The sequence below is a fragment of the Haliaeetus albicilla genome, chromosome 7, assembly GCF_947461875.1.
Source record: "Haliaeetus albicilla chromosome 7, bHalAlb1.1, whole genome shotgun sequence".
NCBI classification, from domain to species: domain Eukaryota; kingdom Metazoa; phylum Chordata; class Aves; order Accipitriformes; family Accipitridae; genus Haliaeetus; species Haliaeetus albicilla.
This window is the reverse complement of record NC_091489.1, coordinates 46,681,589-46,701,320: the sequence shown is the minus strand read 5'-3', so window position 1 is coordinate 46,701,320 and position 19,732 is coordinate 46,681,589. Positions and strand designations below refer to the sequence as shown.

Below are 19,732 nucleotides of genomic sequence, written 5' to 3'. Positions count from 1 at the left end.
GAAGGGTTGGAAAAACGATGGTGAAGATGGACATGGCCAACGTGGGGCTTGCAGAGAAAAAAACCCCTCTCTGGTGGGATTAACGGCACGAGACGGTGTGGGAAGGAGTTTGCTATCAAACATACGCTTTTAATATGTTGGCAGCCGGTTCCTACTCGATGCCAAGTAAAGGCAGGTGTCGGAGACAGTTTGCGCTCTGCTTGCCGAACTGGTTGATGTCACGCTGGCGACTTTGATTTCATCGCAGGAAAAGGCAGGTTGATGTCACGCAGCATAATTAATCGCCGGTTTATTCCTCCCATTGAAAGAAATGACAGAAGGAAAACAGCAGTTACGTGACATTTTATGCAGTCAAAGTATCATCAGACTTCAAGCAGTTGAGAGCAAAAACTGAATATATCAATGCATTTACTTTTCTCGGGTTAACTGGTAGATGAGCCGCGAGTACCAGCATAAAGCCACCCATCAAACCACACTGGCCAGAGTCCTATGAGCGAGATGCGATGGGAAGAGACAGGATTTAAAAGCAGGCAGAAAAATGGGTTTAAATTGGAAATCCCTTTTCTCTTGGTATTAAAAGGTGCTCGGTGCATTGAAAAACCTCCTTGGCTTGGCTTGGAGGCCCTCGACCCCTGGTGTGGCCACCCCACAGCAGTGCAAAACCCTGCCGTACACAGCCGCATCTGTATGAACCAAATCTGCCCGATTTTGGCCCTAAATATTTTGAGGGTGTGGGCAGTTAGATTTCAGGGTTTGGGCCTTGAGACCTTGCTCAAAGAGAGATGCTCCCTGTGGCAGGGTGGGCAGGAGCTGGCTGGCTGACCAGGGCCGGTGGCACAGCCTATGCAACGAGCGACGCTGCGTTAATTAAGCACCGATCTGCCTGCAACGGGAGCCGGGGGGGGGGGGGGGAGGAAATTCCCGTTCCACCGGGAGCACCTCCCAGGACCGGTACGGGGGCTCCCGCCGCGGGAGAGTCAGCGGCTGGAGGAGGGTTCTGTGAGCTCCCTGCCGCCGGGAGAGCTGGCACTGTCGCCGGGAGAGCCGGGAACGGGACCGGGAGGGCCGGGACCGGGAGGGCCGGGACCACGTTGCCGGGAGCCTAGTGGCGCGCATCCGCCTCTGGCGGCGCGGGAAAAGCCGCGGCCCCGGCCCCGGCCCCGCGTCCCGCCCCCCAGCCAATGGGAAGCGTCGGTCGAGCTAGCGGCCGGCGCTGATTGGCTCGGCCGCTGCGGCGCGGTTGCTAAGGGGGGAAGCGGTAGCGGCGGAGCGGCATGGCGGGCGCGGCGCTGGGAGCGGGGCCGGGCGTGCTGGTGCTGCAGCTGCTGTGGGGCCTGGCGTTGCTGCTCTGCCTGGCGCTCTCCCGGGCGGCCGGCCGGGCCCGGTGAGCAGCGGGGAAGGGGAGGGCTGGGAGAGTGGGACCAGGCCGGGCCCGGTGCTGAGGCCGCTCCGCCCGCCTCTCCCCGTAGGTTCGCCGTGGTGCTGGTGACGCTGGGAGCCGCCGTCCTCACCGCCGCGCTGCTGCTCTTCCCCCGGGAGGACGAGCGCCCGGCCGCAGCTGCCGCTGATGAGGTGAGCTTACGCCGGGGCCTGCGTGGCCAAGTGGGCCCGGGGGCGGCGGGACGTTACCTCGGCGAAGGCCCCAGCTGCCGCCCTGAGGCCCCGGGGATGGGCCTGTACCTCAGGGCTGGGCCCAGCAGCAGCCCTGAGGCCCCGGGGATGGGCCTGTACCTGAGGGCTGGGCCCCAAGGGCTGCCCTGAGGCCCTGGGGATGGGCCTTTACCTGAGGGCTGGGCCCCAAGGGCTGCCCTGAGGCCCTGGGGATGGGCCTTTACCTGAGGGCTGGGCCCCAAGGGCTGCCCTGAGGCCCTGGGGATGGGCCTTTACCTGAGGGCTGGGCCCCAAGGGCTGCCCTGAGGCCCTGGGGATGGGCCTTTACCTGAGGGCTGGGCCCCAAGGGCTGCCCTGAGGCCCCGGGGATGGCCCTGTGCTGCCTTTTCAGTCTGCTGCAGCTCCATGTCTGGTGCAGGCTCCTGTCGGTGCAGGCTGTGTCACTCACGGAGCAGGGATCTATTTCTTTAATAAAGTCCCTTATTTATGTGCCGTTATACGTGATCCGTGGGGTTTAGCTCCCATTCTCCCATCCCCAAGCCCAAGGGGTTCTGTGCTGGAATCGCACTCGTAATTTTATCCCTCCCAGCTCAGCCCGGAACTCCAGCAGCTTCTGCTCCCCCTCTGCCATCCCCTTTTGCAGCTTGGTCCTCGGCTGTCCGTGCTCCCACCTGCCTCCATCTTCCAACACACCCCGGAGCATGCTGATAGCCATGTGGCAGGTAGTTTTGATAATTTTCCCCTCTAATTCTGCAGCTTTTCACTTCCCTACAGCTCTCTTTTCTATTTTAAAGCCTGGTAACTGCTCTTCAGCTCTCTTGTAGATTATTACTGCACTCAAGGATAGAGCCACCTGTGGTTTTAGACAGCCCCTGGTCTGCGTTGTTAGGCACGGGCATCTCCCCCAATTTTGCGCGACCACTGTCTAAGCTGCCATCTTGAGCTTTCCAAGAGCTCTTTGGGCTTTGAATACACAAAGTTTTGTGGCATTTTAGGTGCCGTTTCCTCTGTTCTATTATAAATGCACATTAATTATTGCTCTTCTAGATCTTGATCTGTCTAAATCCCGACTAAAGATACTTGTAAGGTTTTTTCTTTTCTCTGCCTTGCGTAGGACCTGCTTGTGTAAAGGTTGGAAGGGAGATGAAGGGCAGCCGAGTGCGTGTTTGTGCCCGGGAGGCCAACAGAATTGGAAAGCTTTTTTTTTTCGGATCTTCAATTGGACTGGACCTGCCCTGATTATCAATAATACATGACCTGGGCTTTCTGCACCGAAACTCTGCTAATTGGCTAATTAAAAAGTGAAACGTGCAGAAGGAGCCAACACTTCACTCACAAGAGACTCTTTCTGCAGCAACACCAAGGCTGAGCATGTGCTAATGTGATTTATAAAACTGAGCCGGGGGTGAGCGAAGCTCTGGAGTAGTCTCAGGAGCCGAGAGGATGATTTTGTAACCAACCTCCTCACAGTTGGCTTCTTGTGTCTTGCCTTGCTGCTGTATCTTCTTTTTTTAATCTTTTTTTTTCTTCCTCCCCCCTATTTCCCTTCTAAAAGGGAAGAATTGTGTGCAGTTCCTTGCAGTGCTGGGAGTTTTGTGGCCAGGGAGAGCTGCTGCAGGTTTTGACTTGTGTTTCTTCCCTGAGCTCGGTACTGTGCTGCTCCTTTCCTGCACATCAGCTTTCCCGTGAGTGGCTTTTTTCAGAGGAAAGGGATTCTTCTTTCAATCATTTGTCACACACCGTGCTTACCACAGAGAGCGCCCACATCAGGAATGAAAAGCGAGGGGAGAAACCAGGGAAAACACTAAAGGTTTTCCTCCTGCAGCAATTTTCTCTGACAGTACTCTTTTCTAGGATGTGGTATGCTCCCTCCGGGCTCCCAGAGCAGACCGAGGCTGTAACGTGTGGTTTTTTTCTGTTCACTGCAGATCGTAGACACCTTCTTTATCGGCCGCTTCATCCTCTTGGCCGTGATGAGCCTAGTCTTACTTGGGTGCCTGTTCCTGCTCCTGATTTACCACCTCGTGGAACCGGTGTATGCCAAACCGCTCCACAGCAGCTAGCAGCAGCCAGACACAGCAATCCCTGCAAAGAGGAAATCCCATTTTCATGGCAATAAACCAGGAAGGGAAACCAGGAGGCTGTTTTGGAGGTGAATGTGTCAGGTTTTTCCAAGCTCAGAAAGAGCCAGTGAAGCAAGTGAAGTGTGTTGCTTGCACCCAGTGCTGCGTCTTTCATCGTTAAAAGCAAAGTTTGGACTGGGCACGAGTGCCTTCCTCTCCAGGGAGGTTCAAGCCTCTGCAGGCTGCAAAGGTGTTTTAACCTTTCTTCTCTTCTCTTTTGCAGGAGAGTTGAAATCCATGTACTTTGTACTACACTTGATTCAATGAATTGAACTGAACCGAGATGGTTTGTTACCATTCCTTTTTCACCTTGGTTTAATAAAACTCTCTTGAGAAAACCCTGACTCGGTCTTTATTTATTCTCCAAGAACGTCACCTTTTGCCACCCTTTGGTGACAGTGACTCTGAAAACCACCTTTTCCTGTGGCAGACGTGGGTTTTTTTTGAAATTCAGCGTGTGGTTGCGGATTATTGGGGACAGTCCCTTTGACTGGAAACCTGAGGCTTTGGAGTGGGGAGGGAACAACACGCAAAATAATTCCAACTCTCCTCCACGAGGATGTGGGAGGAAAGCCAGGTTTCGCCTCCCTGCCCTAAACAATCCTGCCAGCCCCTGAAAAAACCCTCTTGTTTTTCAAGGGCCATGCTGATACCTGAGTGTTTCCCATGTGTGTTGGGACCCCAAGTTGTCATCCTGGGTGGGGAGCCGAAGGCTTACAGTTTCTGCTACCCTGAAATGTAAAACCATTGCTCACGCTAGTGCAGATCAGTGGCGGAAGCCGGTACTAGACTGCAATACCTTTCCTCTTGGTGGGGGGGGGGCGGGGAATACTTTTTTTTTTTAAGTATTTCAGCAGCAGCGATGGGGTCAAATCCCATTTATCTCCCTATTTTTTCATGGAAACCAGGGGGAGCAGCCCTGCTGAAGTGGAGTGGGGAGGCTGGGCCAAGCTGTCAGCTGGCAGATACCTCAGCCTCCTGCCTGTGCTGCAAATCAATCTGTTGATAGCAGCAGCTCTCACAGGCTGGGTGTCTGTACTTAACTAGCAATAATTACTGCTTTGTGCTGTCTTAGCCATCCCTCAATAGCGATGGTTTATTTTCTTGCATGAAATCTCACCAGGCTTTTAAATGCTTGCAGGAGAAAAGCATTTCAGTGGCCCGGAGCATCGTGTGACCGTTCCGCAAAGGGAAGGAGCCTTTACCATCCATATTGCACAGAGGAGAGGCTCCCACAGGTGCCCTGTGGTTGCAGGGTGAGGTGAGTTACATTACAGCTTGCGTTTTTCAGCCCCGGAGAGATGGAGCTGCTCAGCTTTTCACGGTTGAGCAGGCAGCGGGTATTGCTGTGAGGTTAAAGCTGAGCGTGAGACCGTGCCGCAGCCCTGAGCTGTGTTCAGGGGCAATATAGCCAAAAACCTGAGGGCAAGAAACTCGTAGTTCTCATACAGATTTTTAAGTTTTTCCCCATTTTAGAGATTCGAGGGGGTTTGGCCTTTTTTAAATTTTGAACTGAAGATGTTGAACAGTAAATAAAAGAACCGGCTGGCTTCTTCCAGCCCTGTCCTGACAGCTGTCAGTCACAAAAATGTCGCTATCAGGACATGAAAGATTAATAAGGCAGAGGTAGCAGGCTCGGAGATGACAATTCCCCTGCAGAAAATGCCCCAGCACCCAGGAGCCCTAACTCGGTCAGCTAAAAACATGTAAGTACATTTCAAAAAAAAAGGCAGAGGAGAGGTGTATCTGCTTTTCGAGCCACTGTAAATGCTCAGTCCCTTCCTATCCTGAAGCCTATGTCCAAGGGAGTCGAACTATCGTGTTAAGGAACACGCCAAGCATTTATGCAACACAAGCGCGTCAGGTCTCTTGGTGATTTTGAAGTTACGCCTGAAACAAAATTCATATTTAATTCATGATCTTAATAACATTTATGAACACGAAGCTAGTCTCGCAGCTCGCTCCGGCTCCATGCCTGCCATGTCTTTATTCCCTGTGCTTGTACGAGAGCAGCGGGCTGGTTCACAGAGCCTCGGTGAGGCCACGGTGGCAAACCGTGCCAGCCGGAGACGGCGGCGTTTTGCCAGGCTTTGAGTCCAATGAACAGGGAAACCATGGCAAAAGCAGCTGGGGCACCAAAAAAACCCAACTCTGAAAGCAGAAGTGTGAAGCTTCCTCCAGTTTCATGCTGTAAGTAAACCCAAGATACTTGCTTTTTCTGTCCCCTTAATCTATTTGTAACTAAAATCAGTCAAAAGGCTCATCGTGCGAGGAGTATTTCGGGGAGAGCGGAAAGCTGCGCTGCAGGAGGGGGATGGTGGTTCCTGCACGAGGAGGCCATTTCAGTGCTTTCCCGAAAGTCCTATTAATTGGGCTCTCGCCCCCCTCCCCCCAAGACATTTTGAGCTCCATCCTCATCCTTTACCACCCTTGGCAGTGGGGAATGACCGGCTGGATGAACTCAACCCGGGCTCTCTCCGTGTATTTATTTATTCTGGGCAATTCTGCTCCTCCCCGAGCAGGGGCTTTCCAGACGGTTCCTGTTTATTTTTGGGAAAGGAAAGACCACGTCAAGGAATTGGTATGAGCCAGAGCTGCTTTCCAACGAGCCCCAAATGGTGATTTTTTGCTGCTGTCCCCCACCCAAACCTTCGGCTCCTGGAGGATAACCTCTTGCTAGCACATCTGCCTCTGTCTAGCACCCTGATTTTTTTTTTTTTTTTTTTTTTCCCAATTAGTGTGTAGCAGGAGGGCGGGTTTGGCTTAAATCCCAACCTCTCAGTTGCTTGCGAAGGTGTTGGGAGCTCAGAAGATGTTATAGCCAAGGAGCCCTGCTCTGGCCCAGCCTTCTCCCAAAACTGCGAGCAAATGATCCCAGCTTTCCTCTTTCAGGGTAGGAGCGCTGGGTGCTCTGTGTCCCAAGGAGCCAGCCCCGTGCAGGCAAAAAATGGTGCTAAATCCCAGCGAGAGAAACCTGCCGTGCCAAAAGGGATGTTTGCACAAGATACCGCAAGCGCCAGGAGGAGGGCAGCCAAACTGCTTTCAGGTCAGGTGGGAAAACAGCCCTCTTCTCCCCTAAATTCCCTGCCTGGCTCGTTAGAAACAGGCAGGGATGGATGCTCCTGCACCGGGATGCTGGCACCCAGCTCGTCACAGGCTCACGCAGCCTGAGGGTTGCTGAGCTGCTCCCTCCTGCCTGATGCCAGGCAGTGAGTGGTGCCAGAGTGGGGATGGAGGGAGAGCAAGCGTCTGCAGGAGAAACTCCTCTCCTTGATTTAAGGTCCTTGAATGACGGCAATTCCTCACGCCTCGTGCTGCGCTCTGCTGGCACTTAATTACCCTCACTGGTAAAAGCTGGCCTCTTATTTCCACCTTGACTTTGCTGACTTCAGCTTCCCTGCTGTTGAATCCCGCTTCGCCTTTGGCTGCTAATTAAAAAGCCCTTCAGCGTTTGCCGGCTGCTCCTTGCATAGGTAATTGCGGACCGTGCCCCAGCCACCTCTTCACCTTCACAGCAGCCCGGCGGACCAACAGCATTCCTCCAAAATATGTGCAACCCTTTCCCAGGCTGCCTCCCGGCAAAGCTCAGCTGAAACGGTATTGCTGCGGTGGGGGCCGTGGTGTCATCTATAGAAAAACACCCAAGCTCTGTGTTTACCAAACAGGCTCCTAATGAGCTCATTTCAGGCATGATGTTTTCCCATCCGCAGGACAGCAGCGGACGCATGTTCGTGCTCTCCTAGCTTGCACAGCCCCCTCGCTGCGACGCTGTGACGGAGGGGCTCGTGGCAGGGGGAAAAGCACTGGCCCCTTCTCTAGTGGAGGAGGAGTAAGACGAGGTGAGTTGCAGACTTCTCCCAGAGGAGCTCTGCTCAATTTAAACAGTCCTTTGGCTGGGGCAAACCGAGGGGATCCTCCCTGCCTTCCCGCCCACCCCTCAATCTCTAAAATCTCAATGAGATCTGGGGTTTTCTTTGGCATTTGGCTCCTTATTTTTTTTAAGTTTAAAACTGCTGTGGGCCGTCTGCCCTTTCTCCTCGCTCCCGGCAGCGCAGCCAAGGCTGTTCAGACTTTCCAAACATGAGTGGGACATGGCCCAGGCCTAAATTTGTCCCGGAAAAAACTATGAGCAGCTGAAAGAACAGGCGGGGGAGGGGGGAGGAAAGAAGGGGGAAGAAAAACCCAACCAACTTGCTTTTGCAATAAGCCCCTGCATGTGTCAGGGCTTGTGGGATTTTTTGCTTGAAAATGTGTTTCAAACCCCCCCCGTCCTCCTCCACAAGGTGGATGGCAATTAAGCAAAGCAAAAGCTTGGTCACACAAGCACCGAAATAACCATTCTCAGCCCAGTGCACGGCATCTCTGCTGGCATCATTGACCCTTGTGCTGCCGGAGGCTGCATTTGCCCAGAGCCATGCAGCTTGGGGATGCTGTGGTGTCAGCCTGTCGTCTCTGCTGAGGACAGACCCTGTTGTGACACCTCTCCCTGTGGCTCCATCAGGGTTGGCCCCGGCAGGGGTTATTTCCCTGGGAAAAAGCGGCAGTTGGGGATTTTGCTTTTCTGTGCCTGCCCCAACATTTCTCCTGCGTTCTCCCCCAGGGATCTGCAGGCAACCAGCGAGTTTTCAAGCCCCGTGGAGCATCTTTGGTCAGTGTGGAGGGGACCAAAGGCCATTGCCATCCAGCCACCTCAAACGTGCAGCCGCCACTCTGAGTTGCCTGTTCGCCCTGTGCTGCTCCATCCCATTGCAGGGGTTTACAGGGAGCTGATCCAACTGGCCAGCAGTTTTCCTTTTTTTTTTTTTTCTTTTTTTCCCCTTCGCTGATGAAATCAGCACTTAATAAAATCACATCAGGCCCAGATGTTTTCTCCTCAGGTTAAGATCCAAGGAGGTGAAGTCAATTAGAGTTCAGATTTATACCAGGCATAAACGCAGCCCCTGGCACCCAGCACTGCTTTCCCCTGGGCGGAGAGCCAGAGCCTGCCCGGCCGCTATCCCTCGATGGCAAGCAGGCTGGGAAACACACCCCACGGCTCACAAACGCCCCGTGTGCCCTGGCTCCTCACACATCAAAGTTGGGGGCCCCCCCATGAGTGTAGTGTACAGCTGGCCACACAGCTGGCCCCCACCTTAATCAAGTGACGCTGCTGGGGCCCCCCAGACCCACCTCTGCCCAGGGGAGCCCGCGTGGCCTGCAGGCCAGCGGCGCCGGTTTAACCTCCCGGGGGCTCCCAGGCGCCTGTCGCACGCCTCCTCCTAATTAGGAGGCATCTAACGAAGACCATCAGCTGCCCACGCTGGACTAATAGTGTCCACAGCGTGCGAGCAGCTGTTTGCTGTGGCGCAGGGGCTGATGCACAGCTACGGATCCTTCTTTGGGGCTAAATGGTATGAATTAGGAATCGTAATAATCAGGAAAAATGCTGGTTTGGGTTGTGGGGGGTTTTTTGCAGTGGGATGAGATGAGGAGCGAAATCAGCTTAATTTGGGCTCAGTGAAAAGCATGGGGATGTTCTTTACATAGAATAAGCGGCATTTGGTCGGTGAGGCAGTGCCTTAAGTGATTTGGTGCAGTCCTTCTGGTCCGATATCCTGAAATACCAAGCACCGGGATGGGGCAGGCTTGCAAATGAGAGGCTGCACGTGGAGAAAAGCAAGAAGGGCGCGATCACCACCCTCAAGTTCACGCAGAGCTGGCCGAGCCCCACCATGAAAGGGCATGGAGTGGCAGCACTGGTTTCACATGTTTTTATTAAGAAAGTGGCCGACGGCAAAGAATCGGCCCAGAAAACCAGTTGGCCAGGGCCCTCGGACTGCTCCTCGCTGCTGCCTCCCTCCAAAGCAAACCCACGGTGGCGGTACGAGCCCGTGGGGCTGTGCCTGAGGCCGTGCCTCGGCTCTGCCGAGATGAACGCACTCCCGGCGTGCCCCAGCCTCTCTCCTCCCTCCAGGCCTCTCAGCTCGGGGCGGCTCATGAGGGGCACGTCAAAACTCCTTAAACCTGTGGGGAGAGAAGCGAGCGGCTGAGCGTGGTGGGTGCCATTCAGCAGGTGTTTGGGATCAATGATAGGTGCTGCAGAGCTGCCGGGGAGATGGAAAGGGAAAACGGCTCTGCTGGAAACCCCAGCCCCATCTGCACTGCAAGCCCAGAGGAGAAGCAGGCACAAGGAGGTGATCCAGCCACCGTTTCGTCTCTGGCCAAAGCTGAAACATCCACCCAAAAAAAACCCCCAGTGTTTGCGCCTCCTCTCTGCAAGCTGCTCTGGAGACAGTGTTCTCCCCAAAGCCCTCTAAGGTGTTGCAGTATTTCCACAAACTGAGCCAGCTGCTTCCACCAGCACAAACCAGCCGGATTTTGGTGCAAACGGGGATGGTGTCAACCCAGCCAGGACAGTCCTGGCCCCAGCCAGCCCCAGCACAAGAGAGCGAAGTCTGACAGCCCTCCACCGGTGGCTGGAGAAGGAGATTCGGGCCACACTTACCGCAGCGTGAGGCCCAGACTATTGGTCTTTCACCTGCAAACACAAGACATAAAGGACCAAACATTTTCATGGGGGGGTCTGGGATCTGGCACCCCCACCACTGTACTGGCTGCAGCCCTTTCCCCCTCAGTGCTTGTGTGGGGGCTTTGGTGGCAGTTGGGAGACAGACCAGTGCTGATTTGGAGATTACTTACACCCTCACTGCAGTGATTTGGCCATGGATTTGATTAGCAAGCCTGGACTCTGTGTAATCAAGCTCATTAGCACAGGTGGGCAAGTCAGCCTATAAATTCGGCTATTTCAAGTGCATTAATCAATGCCAATCAATCGGGCATCTGGGCTAACATCTCATAAGTAAGCTGGAGACAAGGATGCGCTGCCCGCCCGTCTGCACTATCTTCCCCGGCCATCGTGATTTAATCCTTTGATTCCCAAATCTCGATCTCGGCCCTTAAATTATCAGCAGAGCGGCCGTTTCTAGGCTAAGCCTGCCAAGCGAAACTCGAAATCAGGGCGAATCAGGCTTGCATTTGCATTTAATCCTTGGGGCTCCAAGCGGAGATACTCACACCGAGCTACTTCCCATCCAGCACTGACTCTGTTAGCTGCACGCTAGAGCTACAAAGACACAAGGATGCCGTGTTTAGGACCGAGAGAGTTTTGCGAGGCGCGGATGGCTAAAATCCCCCGGGTGCTGCCCTGGCTCGAGGTGGAAATGTCTCTTTGTGCCCACAGGAGCGAGACATCAGGCAGATGGCCTCACGAAGCCTGACGTGATGCCCACATGGAGATGTAGCAGCGACAGCAAGGGATAACAAACGTCTTTCCGGAGCGGCACCGGCGCCGTGTTTTGGCATCGCGGGACCAGAGGCCGCCCTGGGGCGGTACGTACATACCCTCTCTTCCTCGCCATGTAGCCGCACCACCCACGGACCTCTTTGACCACCACACGAGCGAGGAGCTGCGAGAGGAAAGGTGGATGATTGCCACGGGGCTGACGGCTCTGCAGCCACCAGCCTTGGCATGAGCATTTCCATCTCTGAGATAAATTTTAAGGCTTTTCCTGGGGAAGACTGTATGAACTAAAACCGTATGTGGAGGAGGTCATTGGGAAAAGCCAAGTGAATGGAGGCAAAGGTTTGGAGGGCTTTGCAATTTGCCCTGTGCCTGGCTGTCTCCTGAGGACCGTCCCTGCCCTCCGCTGGCAAGCGGGCAACTAAAAGGGAGCCCTTGAATATCCAGGGTAGCAAAACAAGTCCTGCCGAGGAGGGACCTACCAGGCAAGCCAAGACGTCGGCTGCTATCAACATGTAGAAGACATTATTCCAGCCCGTGGGGGAGATGAGCCCTGCGAGCAGCGGCCCTAGGGCAGCACCTGCGAGGGCACACAAGCCGCATTAGGAGATGCCCTGTTCATGGGTGAGAGGGGACCAGGACCCCACCAGCACCGCGGTGCTGGGCGGAAATAGGCGCCTGGCATCCCCCAGCTGTACATACCTATGGATCCTGTGCCATCAATGATGGCCGTGACAGTAGAAAGGGCTTTGGCATTTCCTTTGAGAGACTCGTGTGTTCCCTGTAGGGACGGAGGAGTAAAATGTAAGGAGGAAAAGTAGCTTTGGGGTCCACAGCCAGCAAGTCCTAGCGTGAGGCCGTTCACACTCCGGGCAGCAATTTCCATGTATTGGACCCAGCTGTGGATGGGAAGACCAAACTTGGATGCTGCCTGCAGCCAAACCACAGCAGAACCAGGATTGCCAACAGCAGCCAGCAATCCCAGGTGATATCCCAGCAAATTTTTCCATTCTGATTGCGCTTAGAGGGAGACGCAGCAGGGCTGAAGCAGTCACGTGGCCAAGATGAAAAAGCAACACAAAAAAAAGCTGTGTTTAAGGGAGCGTGTGGACCACAGCACGAAGTGTGACAGCCCTACCCATCTCTGCTGGGCTTCAGAGGCACTGGAAAACAAAGCTAAAATGCAAAAATCCCAGCAGACATCCCTCCAGGAAAGAGGGAGCAGCCTTTGGATGAGCAAGGGCAGCGTGGTGGGGTCTGAGCTGTGCCTCTTACCAAATCTGCCGAAACCGCTGTCGTGATGAGAGCATAGGGCCCATTAACTAGAGCGCCACAGACGATCAGCATCGCTATGAGGAACAAGACAGCCACGGAGGTAACCGGGAAGAGATTAAATCTTTAAGTGCAGGGAGCAGCAGGACGTCGGGTCCATCGTCCCCAGCCCCTGTGCGGACATCGCTGTCCTGCACATCCACTGCCTGCTCATCTCCCATTTTCCCCAGGAGATCTCATCCAGCATCATCCTCCCCCAAATCCCAGACTGGCTCGAGAGGAGAAATAAAGGCAGGTGAGCCCACAGCATCTCCCATCACCCCTTCAGTGACAGGAGCCGGCTGCACTGAGGAGCTCCTCACCTATTGATGTGCCGATGCCATTCTGGCCAACATGGTTATACAAGAACAGCTGGAAAAGAGACACAAGATGAACCAGTTATGGCTATTCCAGCTGTTTTCCCAAATGTTTTCCTTGCAGCAGCACCCCAGGGACAGGATGGAGAAAGTGGGGACCTGCATTATTGCCGGCGCCAAGCTTCGCAGACCCCCCTTCTGCGCAGCGTTTGAAGAGGAGAGCACCAGCCAGGACGGGGAGCCGAGCATGCCCTTGGCTCCGCATCCTGCTGTCTGTCTGCCAGATGAAATACCTGGCAGCTGGCAAACAGAGGTGCTGCCGCGATTTATGGCCCGGCGAGGCTCGCACACCTCCCCGCCGGCTGAAGCCAGACGGTAATTTGCCCCACCGGTGCTATCGGGGGACGTGGACATGACGCGGCCTCTCTGCTTTTCAGTGTTCGCCAGCTTCTTCAGAGGGGAGAGTTTCACAACCCGGAGCCAGCCAGGCTTGGATTACAGCTAATTAGCCGCGGTTTTGCGGCAGCAAAGCCAAACGAGCTCCGTGCAGGTGCTCGGGAAGGACATCCCGGCCAAGCACCGGCAGAGAATGAGGCTGTCGGCATGGGGGCTTTTGGGATGCCAAGCAAAGAGACAAAAGCTGGACTGGCTCAGTGAGACCCTCAAGGCTTTAAGACAGAGCAGGGTTATGGCATGATGGAGAAAAAAACCCCTAAGGGTATTTTTTTCTAAAAACCCCTAAAGGGATTTTTTTTAGCTGTCAAGGACTCTACAATCCCCTCCCAGCCTCCAGATCTGGATGTCCACCCTGGGAACATCTGGGCACGTGGCTCGATCCCATCTCTCATCTCAGCCAAGCGCATGACCAGCTCATCCCAGGCACTTGGGAAGAGGAAGGCAGCCGTGACTCAAAGGAGCCAGAGGAGAGGAAACCCTCGTGACTGGGTTTCTTCCCCACGTGACAACGCACCATGGGAGCAGCGACGACCAGCATCACGCAGCATGTGGTGGCCCTGCCGCCAGTGTAGTCAGAGATGAGGCCGGCGAAGATCCCCCCTGCAAGAAGGAGTTGCAGGTGTCAGTCACGCCACCCCAGCTGCAAAGCTTTGCCCCAGCTTAGCCCAAAATCCAATGGGATGCTGTGCTGTGATGCTCTTTCATCCCCCAACTTTTGAGCAAGATGTCCCCAAGGTTAAATATAATAATATCAGAGTGAAGAGTTTTGATTTATCTACACCACTTTCTCCCCACAGATGGTTTCCCTATACCTGCATGCAGCTCTGGTCCCCTCCATGGTTGCAAAATGTATTACTTATCTAAGAAAAAGAAGAGCCTGAGCAAACGAGACCAGAGGAAAGGTGTGATGGTCACCTGGCTGGCAAAATAAAAGCGAGGGGCCTTTGCTCTCTGCCGAGTGCTATGAACACTGAATAAACCTCACTGCAGTGCTCCATGGAGGGGACTTTCCCTCAAAGCCAAGATTTTCCCCAAATCATCCCCGATCCATCCCCTCCACCCAGGTACGTGACGAACCTAAAATACCCCCAACATCGAAGAGGGTCGACAGGTCCCCAGCTTCCTTGGCACCAAAATGAGCTGCGAGAGAGAGGAGAGGGGTGAGAAGATGCTCCCCTTGCCAAGCTCGCTCCTGCCTCGCTGTCCCCAGAAACTCACCAACGTTCACAATATAGAGGGGCAACCAGTAGAGGAAGGTGTAGCTCACCAGCTTGGCAAAGAGCAGGCAAAGGGAGAATTCTACCACGCCCTGGGAGGAGAGAAGACATCAGAGGAGCCTCCTTCTCCCAAACTCCTCCAGATGGTGGGTTTTTCCCCAGTTTTCTGCCTGGTGGACACCCCATTGATGAGGTGAGCTGCCCTCGCTTTGCTCTTTCCTCCATCCCCATCATGATGCAAGGGGCATCCCACGACTCACGGGTATCCGGAGTGCCCCGAGGAAGCTGATGGCTTCGGGCTCCTCGGTGGGCTCCGTGGGGCTGTCAGAGTGATCTGTGCTGCTCCGGCCTGAGATGCTCAGCGGCCCCTCGTTGGAGGTGACTGCTTCGGGATCCTTCTCATTGGTGGTCACTCCTCCAGCATCCTCCTCGTCAGAGGCCATCTAAAAGCAAGGTGTAAGCAGGAGATGTGGCTCTCATTGCTGGAAGGGCCTGAAACGTCAGATTCACTGCTGGGATGTGACCCAGAGGATAGCAACAAGCTCACACTGGAATAGCAACAAGCATCCTCTGTGATAACTGAACATCGCTCTAATTTCTGATATTATGACCAATGCCCTGGTTGTTTTGCTGTAAACTGAGTGACCACCCAACCCAGCACAAGCCTGTTGGGAATCGATTTAACTCACGTGATGCAGAGGTGGACTGCAGCCAACGTCCTCAGGATCTGCAGGCAGAAAGGAGATCCCTTGAGAGCCTGGACCAGCTCCGCTCCACCTGCTCTCCCTCCAGCATCTCACGGTGCAGGGGAGAAATGTGGGGGTGGGAACACCCCAGGGCTGGGGTGCATCTCTGGGTATCCACTTCCCGGCAGTGAAAAAACCCAGTAACATCCCAAAGGGCTTCCCAAATCTTTCTTAGAAAGACAAGCTGAGAGGAGTGAGCGGCGCAGGGGCTGAGCCTGCCTGGATGACCCCAAAGGAAGCTGAGCATCCCTGTGGTGGTTGGGTCCATGTCCCTGCTCACCACAAACTGGAAATAAGTATTTGGGGTTGCCAAAAACGCTTGGAGACAGGCAAGGCGAAAAATTGTGGTCCCCCTGATTTTGGCATTGTGCTGGTCATCTGCTGTGTCCTGGATCATGCTACTCACACTCCACAAGGAAGAAGAAGCAGATGATGCCCACGGCGGCAATGATGATGCCGGGCACGATGAAGGACAGGCCCCAGGCGGAGGAAACCCAGACGCCAGCGATGAGCGACCCCAAGATGTTGCCGACGGAGGTGTGTGAGTTCCAGATGCCCATGATCAAACCTCTCCTGGCAGGGACAGAGCCGGGGTCGGTATCACCAGGGTGGCTGCCGGGGCCGACAGGGATGAGGACGAGGGGGGACACGCCGGACAAACACTCACTTTCCTTTCCCAAACCAGTTCCCGACACACGCCACGACGGAGGGCCAGCCGGTCGTCTGCACCAGCCCGTTGCAGACCTGGCAAGAGATGGGCAGCACCACGTGGCAGTGTTGGCTCCTGGTGAGCGCCAACTTGCTCCATGGAGCACAGCCCCTGCGCCGTTTTGGGCAGCAGGGCTCAAAGATAGCCACCCCCATCCCAAAGCTGGCGAGAAAACACTTGGTTTGGGTTGGTTTTTTTTCCCGCTGGGGCAACCCCAGAGCCGTTTGCATCGTTCCCGTGGCTAAATTGGGAGCGGCTGGTGTTGCCAAACCGGCCGCCCGCCCTGCTCGGTGAGATGGGCACGCCTGGTGGTTTCGGCACCCACGCCACATGCGACCAGGTTTTGCAGGGAGTGGAAATGCCCAGCATTCTCCCCCTCGGAAACTGGGACACCCTGATCCCTGAAAGCCACTGAAAAACCGGGATGAGGCCACAGTGGTGAAATCCAGAGCCTGGGCATCCTCCAGCATGGACGCACCTGCACAACGATGAAGTACCAGAGGACATGGATGCCCCAGAAGTAGCCGAGGCCGAAGAGCGCGGTGAAGAGCCCACTTAGCACCATCCCCCCCGAGAGGTAATAGCGCAGGGGGAGGCGCTCCCCAAAAATGCCGCTGCAGAGAGAGGGAAGAGCACAGACAGGAGCCGTCACGGATGATGCCACCGATGGGCGTTATCACAGAACCAGTGCCCGAATCCCAAGTGGATCCCAGCACCTGGCTGCTTTCCCATTAGCATGACCCCATCCCAATGGAAACCAGTTTCCTGGCAGACTGGTGCAAAGTGGTGTGCGGAGGGAAAGGGGTGCAAAGCACCTGTGTACCTGATAAACATCCCGATGGCATAGGCCACCAGGAAGGCATTATCCAGCGCCCCAAAAAGCTCCTTGTAATTGTCCCCATCTGGAAAAGAAATATTGGGCCACGTCAGCCTGGCCCCCATCTTGTTTTCCTACCCTGTGGCTGCTGGCTCGTCCTTGTCCCCTGTCCCCAAAACCCTCCTCCCCGGGCAGGGGGGGGCTCTCAAAGCATGGCCAGGTGCCATCGGTGTTGGGACCAGGTCCCACCCTGGCCCCCATTTCGCCACCTGCTGCTGCCCTTTGGCCCGGGGACATGGGGCAGACACACGTTGCTTAATTACCTCCGGGTGCCTAATGAGCAGCCGGCCCCCTGCCAAGATCTCCAGCCACAACCTGGCAATGGGCAACCCACAACGGGGGGAGCCCATCTCGACTGCCATGACGGTAGTTTGGGGGATGACTGGGGGGGGGGCTCAGCCTTACCGAAGGGTGCCCAGCTGCACCACGTACTGCTGTTGGAGTCATTGTGGGGGTTCGGGCCCAAGGCTGAGCAATTGGGGTGCAGCTGGCTCTGTGGGGAGAAGGAAGAGGTGAAATCGGAATGCTTGAGAACCCCCCGTCCCCCGTCCCCATGCTCCTTCTCCCTGCAGCTGCAGCGAGGTTGGAGCTAACCTTGACGATGCTGATGGGTTTTCGGGAGAGGTGGTAGCTGGTGTAGCAGAGGAAGGTCAGCACCAGCGTCAGTCCCCGATACCTGCGGGATAAAGCGAGCAGAGAGGTCAGGGTTGGTGGGACAAGGATGGGGACAGGGATGGGTGGCCTGTCACCATCCCAGCTGGCAAAGCCCGGCCTGGCGGGGATGTCTCAGACATCTCCAGCCTCAGTGTTAGCCATGCTCTTCTTCCCCCGCCTCAAAATTCATGCTTTTTAGAGAAAAATATCAGATAAGGGGGATGAGAGCCAGCATGAGGCGAGGTTGAATCCACTTGGGATGCAGATGCGTATTTTGGATGTGCGCACACACCTCCAGCACTATTTAACCTGTGGGGTCTTAGAAACTCATGGGAAAGGGGAAAAATGGGGTAGCTTCTGCTTGTTTCCCCAGCAAAATACCCCCTCAGCACCAAACAGGGACTCTTTGCTGGATTGGTGAGCTGATTCAGCGCAGCCAAGCCAGTAGGGAAGTGACCAAAAATAGCTGCAAAATAGCCAAGGATGTGTCTTAAAAAGATCAGCTGAGTTTTGGGGGAGCACTAATCGGTGTTTCCACCTCCTCAAGCTGCCGACCCGGCAAACCGTGGGGTGAGCAAGCGCCTTCCTGGCGTCACGAGTGGAAACGGGGCACAAGACTGTAGCTGATTCATCATCACTCCCGGCGTTAATTAAAGACCAGCTGGAAAAAAAAGGGGAGGGGAGGGGGGGGTGCCCCAAGCAATACCCACTCCAGTTCCCCCACTGCATAGGGACTTTATCCCTTTTGTTCGAATTAAATGCAGGAAAATGGAGGAAAATAGGGAAAAAATGAGGTCTGGGCTTGGGCACGGGGATGCTGCTCCCAGCAAAGCTGATGGATGAAGCCCGGAGAATTCCAAGTAGGATCCAACACCCTCCGGAGCGGGATGAGCATTTCCATGGGGCCCCATCCTGCATTTGCAGGAGGGGTTTGCAGAGGGTTTTAGAGCAGCACAGAGGATGTGAGCAGTCAGGGGCAGCTGCAGCACCGAGAAGTGTCATGGGGTTGCTCCAAGTTTAGAAAAAAACAAAAAATAAAGCCTTTTTTGGTAGTTTTAGCCCATCCCACTCCTCTTCGCAGTTTCACTTCTTCATGAAGCTGCAGCAATTGCAGGCACCCTGCAAAGCCAGAGCAGCTTTCTGCTCCGAGGTGCCGGCTCCGAGACTGCACCGCAGCTAAGAAATTTCTGGTGCCCACCCCAAAAAAATAACTAAATGGCCCCCAAAGTCATTGCTGATGGCTATGAGGCTGATCCAAGGGGAGGGGAGAGGCCGCAGTGAGAAAGGGGAAGAGAAACTTCATGTGCGGTACCCGACTCGGCCAGATTGTTGGGGTTTTTTTTACCCCACATGTTCTGGCAGGGAAAAATTGCAGCTGATGGAAAAGCATGGGGGTTGTTTGGCAACAGGCTTCCAAAAAATAAGTATATTAAATAAAATTAAACCGGCAGCGGGCTCGTTACCTCACCAAAACGGAGGGGAACCGGTGGGATCTCTGTGGTGGCCACATCCCACTAAATGTTGAGGGCGAGGGCCTGGCACATGCGGAGGCACAGCTCGAGGCTCGCCGGGCGCTGCTGCCCGTCTTGGGGTCCCCCCGCATCCCTCCTACCCAGCTCCACGGTGCCCGAGCGGGACTCGGCGCCCTCCATCCCCGGTTCCTGGGTCGTGCCAAAACCCCCGGGGCTCGGTGCCGGTGTTGGGCTGGATCCAGTCTCTCGGTGGACCCAGTGCCCAAGGGGCGATGCTGGTCCCTGGGTGAGCGACCCCGGTCCAGCCCCAGTCCCCAGCCCGGTGCCGGTCCCCGGGCAAGTGACCTTCGGTCCAGTGTTGGCCCCCAGGCAAGTGACCGCTGGTCCAGGGCCGGTCCTTGTCCCGGTGCCGGTTCCTGCTCCAGGGCTGGTCGGCATTCTGATGCCGGTCCCCGAGGACGCTGACCCCTGGTCCAGGGCTGGTCCCCAGCCCGGTGCCGGTCCCCGGGCAAGTGACCTCCGGTCTAGGGCCGGTTCCTAACCCGGTGCTAGTTCCTGGGAGAGCGATCCCCCGGTCCGGGACCGGTCCCTATCCCGGTGCCGGTCCCGGGAGAGCGACCTCCCGGTCCAGGGCCGGTCCCCGGGCAAACGACCTCCGTCCGCTCCAGCGTTGATCCCCGGGCAAGCGACCCCCCGCCCCGGCCCGGGGCCGCTCCCCCCCCCCCGCCCCCGGCCCGGCTGCCCCGGTCCCCGCTCACCGGCTGTCCCGGGGGAGGGCGCGGAGCAGGCGGACGCCGGGGGCGAGCACTGCCCTCATGGCGGGCGGCGGCGGAGCTGCGGGTTCGTCCCCCGCCGCGGCTCCTTTTCACCGCCCCGCGGGGCCCGCCGCTCCCCGCCCCGGCCCCGGCCTCGGCCTCGGTCCCGCCCCGGGTGCAGCCCCGCGGAGCCCCCGGCCCGTCC

At 55.9% G+C, this 19,732-nt stretch overlaps 2 protein-coding genes and 1 long non-coding RNA gene across 11 annotated transcripts; 2 read left to right on the top strand and 1 right to left on the bottom strand.

Moving 5' to 3' along the window:
• The first annotated feature begins 1,237 nt into the window (after positions 1-1,237).
• On the top strand, positions 1,238-4,078 carry TMEM218 (transmembrane protein 218). 2 transcript variants are annotated; one of them, XR_011325591.1, is made up of 4 exons: positions 1,238-1,384; positions 1,470-1,572; positions 3,540-3,763; positions 3,958-4,078. XR_011325591.1 is itself a non-coding variant. In XM_069788311.1 (3 exons), exons 1-3 carry the CDS (start codon positions 1,275-1,277, stop codon positions 3,672-3,674), a joined length of 348 nt encoding a protein of 115 aa, XP_069644412.1. In that variant the 5' UTR covers positions 1,238-1,274; the 3' UTR covers positions 3,675-4,078. The 2 variants fall into 2 exon arrangements, 1 of the variants encoding a protein (XP_069644412.1); XM_069788311.1 differs by having other exon boundaries at positions 3,540-4,078.
• A 185-nt stretch (positions 4,079-4,263) lies between these two features.
• On the top strand, positions 4,264-8,597 carry LOC138685893 (uncharacterized). Of its 3 annotated transcripts, XR_011325270.1 has the most exons (5): positions 4,264-4,516; positions 4,876-4,995; positions 6,627-6,780; positions 7,445-7,573; positions 8,335-8,597. It is a non-coding gene; the product is annotated as an uncharacterized lncRNA (long non-coding RNA). The 3 variants fall into 3 exon arrangements; XR_011325269.1 differs by lacking the exon at positions 4,264-4,516 and having other exon boundaries at positions 4,573-4,995; XR_011325271.1 differs by lacking the exon at positions 4,264-4,516 and having other exon boundaries at positions 4,573-4,995; positions 6,627-6,785.
• An 872-nt stretch (positions 8,598-9,469) lies between these two features.
• Positions 9,470-19,652, bottom strand: SLC37A2 (solute carrier family 37 member 2). 6 transcript variants are annotated; one of them, XM_069788307.1, is made up of 20 exons: positions 17,856-17,950; positions 17,241-17,322; positions 17,052-17,139; positions 16,593-16,671; positions 16,248-16,383; positions 15,728-15,804; positions 15,467-15,633; positions 15,004-15,041; positions 14,575-14,757; positions 14,316-14,406; positions 14,175-14,237; positions 13,612-13,697; positions 12,648-12,696; positions 12,289-12,362; positions 11,716-11,794; positions 11,496-11,593; positions 11,115-11,179; positions 10,788-10,836; positions 10,219-10,251; positions 9,470-9,737 (listed from the first exon to the last, which is right to left on the bottom strand). In XM_069788307.1, exons 1-18 carry the CDS (start codon positions 17,933-17,935, stop codon positions 10,794-10,796), a joined length of 1,578 nt encoding a protein of 525 aa, XP_069644408.1. In that variant the 5' UTR covers positions 17,936-17,950; the 3' UTR covers positions 9,470-9,737; positions 10,219-10,251; positions 10,788-10,793. The 6 variants fall into 6 exon arrangements, with proteins under 6 accessions (XP_069644408.1, XP_069644407.1, XP_069644410.1 ...); XM_069788306.1 differs by lacking the exon at positions 17,856-17,950 and adding an exon at positions 19,531-19,652 and having other exon boundaries at positions 10,788-11,179; XM_069788309.1 differs by lacking the exon at positions 17,856-17,950 and adding an exon at positions 19,531-19,652 and having other exon boundaries at positions 10,219-10,836.
• Positions 19,653-19,732: the final 80 nt, after the last annotated feature.

What these genes read in the sequence shown, in the direction of transcription:
- TMEM218 (XM_069788311.1), top strand. Translation starts at nt 1,275, where the DNA reads ATGGCGGGCGCGGCGCTGGGAGCGGGGCCGGGCGTGCTGGTGCTGCAG. An exon ending in CGGGCGGCCGGCCGGGCCCG is followed by an intron (nt 1,385 to 1,469) that starts GTGAGCAGCGGG and finishes CTCTCCCCGTAG; the next exon opens with GTTCGCCGTGGTGCTGGTGA. An exon ending in CCGCAGCTGCCGCTGATGAG is followed by an intron (nt 1,573 to 3,539) that starts GTGAGCTTACGC and finishes TGTTCACTGCAG; the next exon opens with ATCGTAGACACCTTCTTTAT.
- SLC37A2 (XM_069788305.1), bottom strand. Translation starts at nt 19,589, where the DNA reads ATGAGGGCAGTGCTCGCCCCCGGCGTCCGCCTGCTCCGCGCCCTCCCC. An exon ending in GCCATCGGGATGTTTATCAG is followed by an intron (nt 16,384 to 16,592) that starts GTACACAGGTGC and finishes CTCTCTCTGCAG; the next exon opens with CGGCATTTTTGGGGAGCGCC. An exon ending in TCGGGGCACTCCGGATACCC is followed by an intron (nt 14,407 to 14,574) that starts GTGAGTCGTGGG and finishes CTCTCCTCCCAG; the next exon opens with GGCGTGGTAGAATTCTCCCT.